Genomic DNA, 10,000 nt, shown 5'->3' on the forward strand with positions numbered 1-10,000 from the left:
TAATAATGTTTCTGTTAAGTTTGAATTGTTACTTTCACCGTGTTAACAGTGGAGTGCCTGTAAACTAGCTTGATAGCTAAGTGTACTTCCACTATAAAGAAAGCATTTACGTTTTTTTTTTACTTGCAAGCATCCCCTTAGTTATTATTGTCATTGTTTCTGTATCAGTTTACTTGTTTTCTTTTAGGTGTGCTTTTAGAGCAGCATCTTTTGTTGAATCGGCGTAATAAAGTCACTGATGACTATCAATTAAAATACAGAGAAGTTAGCAAGCGATCCTGTATTTACATTTGCACAACGATGTACCATGAAATTGAACAAGAGATGGAACAACTGCTCAACTCATTGCATGACATTGATTGTGCAAGGCAAAAGTCCAAACGACAGATAGAGTCTCACATTTTTTTCGATGGTGCACTCAAAGGAGATGTTTTGAATAACTATGTCTTACAGCTGATATCTTTAATACCAAAGACACTGAAAGTGAAGGTTGAGGCTTGTATGAAGCTCAAGACACCATATGGAATGCAGATGCGTTGGAAACTTCCAGGTGGCATGTATTTCCATGTTCATTTGAAAGATAATTTGAAGGTAATTTTTTCCTTTATAAGTCATAAACTAAGGAAGCAATGCAGCTCTCCATTGTCAGGTCATTTCATCATCCCTGTCCTTGGACTAGAATGGTTTGACACTTTTTCTTATGTCCAGATTATGATACCATGTATATTAGGGACCTGTCATTTATTAGAGAGGGAAAGGCTGGTGCAAATAGGGGGTGGAGGGTCATTACATTTTATGCAATCTAAAAGGGGAGGGTTATCAAAAATTTAAGCATGGCTTTGGGGAGCACCATATCTTTTTTGTTAACATTGCTGTTCATTTAAAATATAAAATTAAAATTAACAATTAAATCCCTTGCGCAGTAAGCATTTTTAACTTAAATAATGATCAACCTGAATAACCCAATGTTCAACCTTATGTATATGTCAGCTATTGGACAAATGCATCACCAATTCCATCATCTGAAGTCCCATCCTTTGAGGAAGGATAAATTGATTGTATTGTAAAGACATGTAATAAGCAACTTAGCAAACTCGGCAACGCAACAGGAACAATATGGTAGTGGCTACAAGTTGGTAGAAGCCACTATTTCATCAGAGGATGAAGAATGGGTGACATGGCGGAATGCATATTTACATGCGGCTTCTTTTGTTTAAGTATTTATACAGTTGGAACTCTTTTTTTTTCTGTAGTTCGTAACTTGTTATTCATTACATAACTGACACTGTAGAGTATTTACTTGTAATCAGGAACCATTGAAATTAGTACATATCTCTAAAGCCTTAGAAATTGTAAGCAGTCGATCGATTTTGACCATAACCCTAAGTGGGTATAGGGCCAGTCACGAGCAGCCACTGTTGCCCCGCTCCACGAGACAAAGCCCAATGCTGTTCTTTCTTTTTCTGCCGTTCTCCGCCATTCTCTTTCGGTCTACCACTTCTTCTTCTTGTATCCATTCTGAGAACGTGGCCGATGAACGTCCAGCGCCGCCGGAAGATTTGCTCGCTGATGGTGCTGATGTTAGCCCGGTTTCGAATCTCCTCATTTGATATTTTCATAGGCCAATAGATCAACATAAGCCTTCTCAGACTTTTATGTAGAAATACGTCTAGCTTGGTCGCATCTCTTTTAGTCATACGTCATGTTTCACAACGGTATACCGTAACAGAACAGCTATAACGTTGGACTTAAAGATCTTCAACTTAGTTTTCAATTTTAGTTGACTGCTCTTCCATATGTTTCTAAGCTTGCTGAATGTTGTTCTGGCTTTTGTGCTCATCTGTACCCCCTTCCTGAGTCACTGCATGTTCCTCCTAGATAAACAAATTTCGACACCGCTTCCAGTTCTTCTCCATCGACCTGGACCTCTCTGCCTGCGGTGTTGTTCCAGCACATCATCATGCATTGGTCTTTGCTGTGTTTATGTTGAGGCCCGTAATTTTTGCATAACGTCCCAGGTTGCTAAAGTTAAACAAATTGTAAGCAGTAATAGCTGTTAATTAGGGGACTCTTACAATAGTAAATTAAATTGTTTTAATCACTAAACACCTTCCATTTGAAAAGGATTTTGAAATCGGAGGGTTTATGAGAGTTTGTAAGTGTGGTGTGTGTTTATGCAAGATAGAAACTTTGAAACAGCACAGTTGACACTACTGAAGTCTTCAGCAGAGGCGACCCTGAGATTCATGACAAAGAGTCATTTGTCGGGGGAAGAAAGTTGTGATACTCTTTGTACTATGCAAGGTGAACTGAAAAGAGAACAATTAACTTGTAATTTTGTAGATTAATTAGTTAGAATTCGCTCTGTATTCTGTGATTAACAATTCGGACAATATTGCGTTAGTCTAATTTAGACTTTTGGAGAATAATTTCGTCTTGTTGGAACAAGTATGGGTAAGTACGCTTAATTACTTTAAAAATTGTAGTGGGTTTTTTTTTAGTGTAATTTTAATAAATGCTGAAAGTATTGATTTGGTATTACATGTTTTCTTGAGTTTGCTTATGCCCTGTGTTTTGCTTTGAAGAGGACTCACTGTTGTGTCGCGGGTTTCGTCACAAATTTTTGGAATGATTATGACAATCTTCTTGTGTTTCTACCAGTGCAAGGTCAGGGAGGAGAGCAACACACTTTCTGTGATAAACATGAGGACATCATAACCTTTTTGGATCACACAAGGAGAGGGTTGCAGTTTTTTCAACAAGAAATTAGGGGAGGGTGTGGTATCTTCAGTAACCACTCCTTGTGTAATTTTACTGCAAGTTGGAATTTTGAGTAATCAAGCATGTGTTTCCTAAGTTTTGTGAAATAAATGTCAGATCCCAAACGCCCTAGGACGCCCTCAGTTGACGAGTAAAATTGGATGGCATTAGACATAGTAAAGTCTGTTAAGTCTCACTCCCAGGGGTCCGTGCTTAATTCGCAACCACATGACTGGCTGAAATTCTGTAAATTTGCATACCTATGTACAGGCAATGAACAGAATGTACCATCAAAATGTGCTGAAAATTAAAATGTTTTGCACTTTTTATCTTCATAAGATTTCAACATTAATAAATGAATGTTGCCATAACATTTAAAGTGTTATTTTCACTCAGGTAAAAAACAAGAAACGCTGGAGTCAGGTCATGTACATGTCATATGTGCTTGATTTTAAGGAGAAGACTACTGTGGATGGTAAGGATATTATCAATGGGTATTCCATAGGATGTATTTTTTCTTGTTTGATGCATGACCAGTAGTGCAGCGACCAATACTCACAGTAGTTTAATTGTGCTACTTTAAAACTTCACTTTGACAGATAAAGAGCTTCAAAACAGAAGAAAAAAAAAATGCGCTAAACGCCTTGATAAGAATTCGCTTGATGTTGCGGCTGGGTAACCTGTTTTTACGCCATTTCAGTCACGTAATTTCTTTTTTTTTTTTTGCGTAGTTGCTTATATCGGGAGATTCGTGTGCTCGTCTAGCGGAGCAAATTCCCGAGGGTGGGGAAGGCAATAGAAGTCAAATGCCCCCTTTATGCCCGGGGTCCTACCCCCCTCTTGGGCTTAACATTGATAGATGCATTATTGCTGGCAAAAATGACGACCGTTTCTGAGGGAACGTATCTCGTACTCCCCAAGCGAATTCTACGATGATAGCAATTATCCATACGGAGTCAGGCTATTCGACTAAAGAGTGTGAAACCACGAATTTACCCTTGAACGATAACACTTGTGGAAAATTCAAGTCTTTGAGGCGCTCCTTCTGACACTGTGGATGTTGACAATAAGAGGCAACCCAAGTTAACGGAAAAAGGTAAATCTTATGAACTTGTTCAAGTTGATCGTGAGCGAAAGTAGCTTAACAGAGAATTTCAGGCTCAAGTCGCCAATATTGAAATACTCATGGGTGTGAATAACAACTTTGAACTAGTTAGTCAGGAATGTATCAAATTGAATGAACGTGTTAAGTTGTTTGGAGATCTTCATGAAGAGATGCTTGAGTTCTTGACTACAGAGGAGCACGCACAGGACCACCAAGTTTATGTTGCTATGCATAAGGAGATAATGCCCTTTCGAGAAGTGGTTTGTAAATGGGTGGGTGATTGCTGAACAGCAACCTAGAAGTGAAAAATGGGAAAGGGACTCAACTAAATCTCGTATGAAGAGTAGTAAAAACAGTAGAGCCTCGCAAAGAAGTACTACTTCCTCCAGTACGAGAGCCCTGGAAGCTGAATTAAAGACGAGAGTTGCTCAACTTGATCAAGTTGAAGCTGCCAAAACGGAGGCAGAAAAAGCAAGGTTAATGGCTGAATGTACCATCGCTGCTGCTGTTAGCAAGGTATATGAGGATGCAGCAAAAGAAGATGAAAAGCAATACATGGGGCCAGATGACCCTGACAATGACAATGCTAACCCAGATAACAGAATGACCAAAGAAGGCCTATTCAAGTCATCTGTTAACTCAACAACAAATCAGCCCAAGGGTGCCTTGAATCTGGATGCGCTAGAGTTTAATATTTCATCCCCGCAAGTGTTAGAACCCAGGGCTAATACTGGTTGGAGTTCTGCTAACCGAGGTGCAGATGAGTATAGTTGTTGCGCTGTTACTAGGAATGCTTTGAGAGGTGTTCAGACAAACCGCGAACTGGCACAGAACGAGCAAACTCTCCCTCAAAGGGAGACTCTATGTGAACCCCAAACGACTTTCTGGGAAAGTATGGAACTTAGACTGTCTTAGCCCCCACTGGTGCCTGCTCCGTTTGATGGCTACACTGCCAAGTACCTACGGTTTAGAGCAAATTTTCGGGACCAAGTGGAATTTAAGAAATCTTTGTCTATCGTTGAAAAGATAAGTTACTTAATGTCTTACACTACCAGCATAGCGAAGGAAGTGATTGAGAATTACAGTGGGTTGTGAAATGGATGCCAGCTAGCCCTAAAGGTGCTGGAGCACAGATTTGGACAAAGTGCTATGATGAAGTTCAGGCTTTGAAATTGTCCGTTACTGATGGGCCAATGATAAGAGCTGGAGATAACGCAGCACTCCTGGATTTGTCAGATAAGATAGAGAACTGTTGTTGTGCAATGGTCGAGTTACATTCATGTGAACTTGATTGTACCACTAACTTGAGACACATCTCTGATCGCTTGCCAGGTCACCTGCAAGGGAGATGGTGAAGGGTTTCAAAGGAGTATTGGGAAAGACCAAATGGAAGGGAATCTGACTTGAAGAAGCTCTCCAAGGTTATTGTTGCACAATCACTAATTGAGAATGACCCTGTGTGTGGTAGAGCAAGCAACACAAGGGTGAAGTTCAGGAACGCCAAGAAATCGGCCCCAAGAGAATCAACTGGTCCAAGGATCACTACTTTGGCAACCAGGGTTCAAGCATCTGAAGGTAGGGGGAATCAAAGAAAGATGAAGCCCCCAACTGTTGGTAAAGTAAACAAGAAGACAGAACTGCAGTCAAGGTGAACACTGCAAGGTGTACAGGGGAGTCTACGCAGTTCCCCAGTGCCCAGTGTTCCTGTATAAAGGCGTAGGTTGGTGGAGACGGTTTGCAAGGTTCAAGGCTCTTTGTTACTGGTGTCTGCCCCGTACTCATCTGCAAAGGAACTGCCCAGAGAAAACCGGTTGTCCCGAAAAGGACTGTGTTCGCCCACAAGATCACCACTCACTGGTACACGACAATAAATGAGGCTGGGGATGTTGAAAGTTGTGTTGATCATAGCTCGCCCCTTGTCTCTAACCTATTTGTGAACACTGCAACAATGGATGACGTTAGTAGGAGTGTTGTGCTGCTCAAGGTTGTTCCATTGAGATTGATTGCTGAAAACGGAAATACACGTACTACATATGGTCTGTTGGACTCAGCCGCTGTTAGTTCAATAATAGGGAGCGTAAGGAACGACAACGGCGACGGCATCGAGAACGTCACAAATTTGCATATTTAGTGGGTAAAAACAATAGCTTTGCACGCCCTGCACGTGCGTTTTTCACTTTTGTCCATCCGACAACGGCGACGGCATCGAGAACGTCACAAATTTGCATATTTAGTGGGTAAAAACAATAGCTTTGCACGCCCTGCACGTGCGTTTTTCACTTTTGTCCATTTCGTTGCCGTCGTCAGCAAAACAACAACGTGAAATAGCCAAGTTTTTGGTTTTATGAAGAACGTCAGCACTTGAGGATAAATTTTCATTTTCTCTCCTAAAATGGAGTGCCGTTCCGACTGGTGTCATCTTTGAGGAATTACCACACCCTTGTCATATTAAAAACGTTGAAATAGTCACGAAGCGATTAAAATAACGCAAATTTATATTTTGAGATGACGTTCTCGTTGAGGTCGCCGTTGTCGTTGGTTAAGCTCCCTAATCACTTCCAACCTCGTGGGCAGACTGTAACTTCAAGGTATTCCAGAGAACGTTAGTATAAACACTGCCACCCAAAGGAACCAGAATCTTGAGCTATCTATGGTCAAATTCCAAATCAGCTCTACAAACCATTGGGGACCGTCCTACCCAGTGTTTCATGCTTTAGCAGTGGAAGGTTTAAATGTGTCGGACAATTTCTGCCCAGATCAACTGTATTTGTCTTCATGGCCACACCTTAAGGGTCTAATATTGCCAAATGTTCCTGTGGATTTAAGTGAGGTGTCCGTTCTAGTTGGTCAGGACGTACCACAAGCACACATAGTTCTTGATTATTCTTGGGGAGATAATCCACAAAATCAGCCATATGGTATGAAGACCCCCTTTGAATGGTGTGTAGCGGGGCCAAAAAAGAGTAGGCAGGACGAGAACATTCCGATCTAACTATTAGTCTTTGAGTTTGATTGGGCTGAGGACAAGCGAGGCATTGAACTCCATGACCAAGTTAAAAGGTTCTGGGCTTTAGAGTCGCATGGGTTAGGAATGATGGTGATTGTTCTAACAGTGGGGAAGACGAGAGAGCTCTTGAAATCTTGAAGAAAACGACCCGGCTGAGGGATGGAAGGTTTGAAGTTGGTCTTCTGTGGTGAAAGGACAACCCTGATATGCCTAATAGTCGCACTCAAGCTGAGAAAAGGCTACAGCAGCTTAAAAGGCGCTTTCAACGAAATCCTGAAATTGCTGGATATTCAAAGTACAGTAATTTATGGCTACATAGATAAGGGTTAAACTTATGCAGTCAAATTGTCGGACGAAGAAGCGTCCTGCACAACAACCTCGTTCCCAGGGCTTTTCTCCGCCGATACTTACCCCACCATGGAGTGACCAACCCCAGTAAGGGTGGTGTATGATGCAGCTGCACGATGTGAGGGAACTCCTCTAAATGAAGAACTAGTTCAAGGTCCTCAGCTTAACAACTCAGTAGGGGTACTGATACGGTTTGGAAGAGATGAAGTAGCGTAGCTTCTGACATTGAGAGCGTGCTTCATAGGGTGGCCTGTACAAAGGAAGACACAGACGCGTTTCGATTTTTGTAGTGTGCATTGCTGCTTGGGCATTACAACACACAACACTGAAGCTGCCTTTGGAGAGGACATACGCGAAATCGTTTCAAAGAGAGTATTACAGAAAAAATGATTGGGCCGTACCAGTCCTGCTGCCAGCTAAGAGAGTATTACAGAAGACATGGCAGTTAAAGCTCGGTTGGGATGAGAAGTTGCCTGGAGACTTGCTCACATGGTGGAGTAAGTGCATGAAGGATTTGGCATTACTCAATCAAATTGGCGTTCCTTGATGTTATTTTTCGGGTGGATGTTCCCTCGACGTTACCTTCCTACAGCACCACTTTAGTGACACGTCGGAGGTTGGGAATGGAACTGTTTCATGTTTGAGACGGGAAACATTGGATGGGCAAGTTGATTGTTCCTTCATCATGTCTAAGAGCCGCACCACCCCTCTACAATTTGTCTCAGTGCCAAGACTCGAGCTGCAAGCAGCTACTATCGCAGTGCGAGCACATCATTTGATCCGAAAGGAGATTGACCTGGCCATTTGTGCTTCGTTCTTCTGGACTGATTCAAAGATAACGCTGCAGTACATTACCAGTGAGACACGAAGATTCAAGACATATGTTGCTAAGCGAGTGTCAGAGATCCGGTAAGCCTCTCAGCCTAGTCAGTGGAGACATTGCCCCGGGAACCCTCAACTCAGCTGACGAAGCATCCCGAGGGACCCAGGGACAACAATTCCTGAAAAATGAAAGGTGGTTTCAGGGCCTTGCCTTTTTAATGAAGCCAGAAAAAGAGTGGCTGTGCCTTGAAGTTGATGCTCTGCCTGAAAGTGACCCCGAAGTAAAAAGTGAAAGGGCCATATTTACACTCACTCTACCGGAGAAAATGTGTGAGTTGCTCTTGAAGTATTCTGCTTGGATAGTTCTCCAACAAAAGGTGGCCTGGCTGCTGAAATTTAAGAAGTACCTTCCGTTCTGTAAAGACAAGCACACAAGTATTGATAAGTACCTGACAGTAGCAGATTTGGACATGGCAACAGTTGCCATAGTGAAACTGGTTCGAAGAGAAGTGTATGCAGAGGAAATGTACGATTTGGAGACGAAGGGGAATGTCCAGTGTTGAGTAAAATTTTAAGGCTCCGACCCATACTGAAGGACGGTGTTATGAGAGTTGGAGGTCGCATTAGCGAAGCCCCCATTTCGTTTGATGCTAAGTTTCCATCGATTATTCCACCTAAGCATCATGTAGCCCAGTTGCTGATTGCAATCTTCCATCAGAAGCTGGCACATGCTGGTCAAAACCACATATTTGCACACGGAAGGGAGCAGTTTTGGATACCTAGTGGACGGTCTGCTGTACGCAAGGTAGTGAGATCGTGCATAACGTGCAAGAAACCTGGTTGAAGAAGATGTGGTATCAACAGTCCTTACAGAAGTACAGGCGGTCCTCAATTGCAGGCCACTCTGTGCAGTTTCAGATGACCCAAATGACTACCAACCCTTGACTCCAAACCGCCTATTGTTGCGTGGAGAGGTCTGTGCCTTGCCGCCCGGAACGGAAGGAGGATTTGTTATTTAAGGAAGAAGTGGAGACAAACGCAGATACTGGCTGACCATTTTTGGAAACGGTGCCTGAAAGAGTTTGTTCCAGCTTTACAAGAGAGACAGAAACGGCACAAACCTAGAGGAAATGCTCAAGTAGGAGACTGGTTGCTTCTTGTAGATCAAGGTCTACCCAGGGGTCAGTGACAGCTCGGCTGCATACTCAGGGTACTTCCCGGAAGAGATGGGCTCTTGCGAACAGTTGAATTTACCACCGGATCTTCAAAGTCATTGTTGTGACCAAAACAGAAACTCTGCCTATTAGAGGAAGCAGGAAACCTTGATCGTTACTAAGACATTGATTGAGATAGAGGGGCCTAACTTGACATTGATATTGACACTCATTTGTTAGACTAAGTTTCGCAGGGAACCTGCGCCTTATTAATTGTTATTGTAATGCTTCATTGGATTGCGCATTGGGGGGCATCTTGCGGCTGGGTTCCCTGTTTCGACTTCCCGCCATTTCAGTCACGAGATTTTTTTTGGCATAGTTTCTTAGGCCGAGAGATGCGTGTACTCGTCTAGTGGAGCAAATTCATTCGAAGTACCGATGCCGGACGCTACTTTGGTATTTCTTTGGGTCCTGATTATTGTAAGGATGCAAATAAACGTCGAAACGCCAGTTTACCAGTGGATTTGATCTTACGCTTGACTTAGTACAGTACACAGTTCTTCAACACGATATCTTGGCTTGGTTGACATACACTTCAAAGAGGATATCCACACACTTCTCTTGCAGTAACTCGTAGAGTGTCGCTGTGAGAGAAGGTGGCAAAAGACATGATAGATAATGACTGTTTGAAACAAAAGGGTTTTCCGTCCAGCCCATAAATATGCCCATAATTTAAACATATACATTTAAACAAATGCACAATAGACCTTCAGACAAGAAAGACAAGAATCGCTTGGCAAATTG

The 10,000-nt window shown here is 42.5% G+C and overlaps 1 protein-coding gene across 1 annotated transcript in view; it reads left to right on the plus strand.

The window, feature by feature from the left end:
* Nucleotides 1–10,000, plus strand: part of LOC138042011 (uncharacterized) — a 49,812-nt gene that overhangs the window by 8,151 nt on the left and 31,661 nt on the right. The window contains exons 4-5 of the mRNA XM_068887738.1: nt 188–591; nt 3,157–3,235. Coding sequence (XP_068743839.1) covers nt 188–591; nt 3,157–3,235 — 483 coding nt within the window. The remainder of the gene's footprint in view (nt 1–187; nt 592–3,156; nt 3,236–10,000) is intronic.

Source organism: Montipora capricornis, chromosome 3 (genome assembly GCF_036669925.1).
Source record: "Montipora capricornis isolate CH-2021 chromosome 3, ASM3666992v2, whole genome shotgun sequence".
NCBI classification, from domain to species: domain Eukaryota; kingdom Metazoa; phylum Cnidaria; class Anthozoa; order Scleractinia; family Acroporidae; genus Montipora; species Montipora capricornis.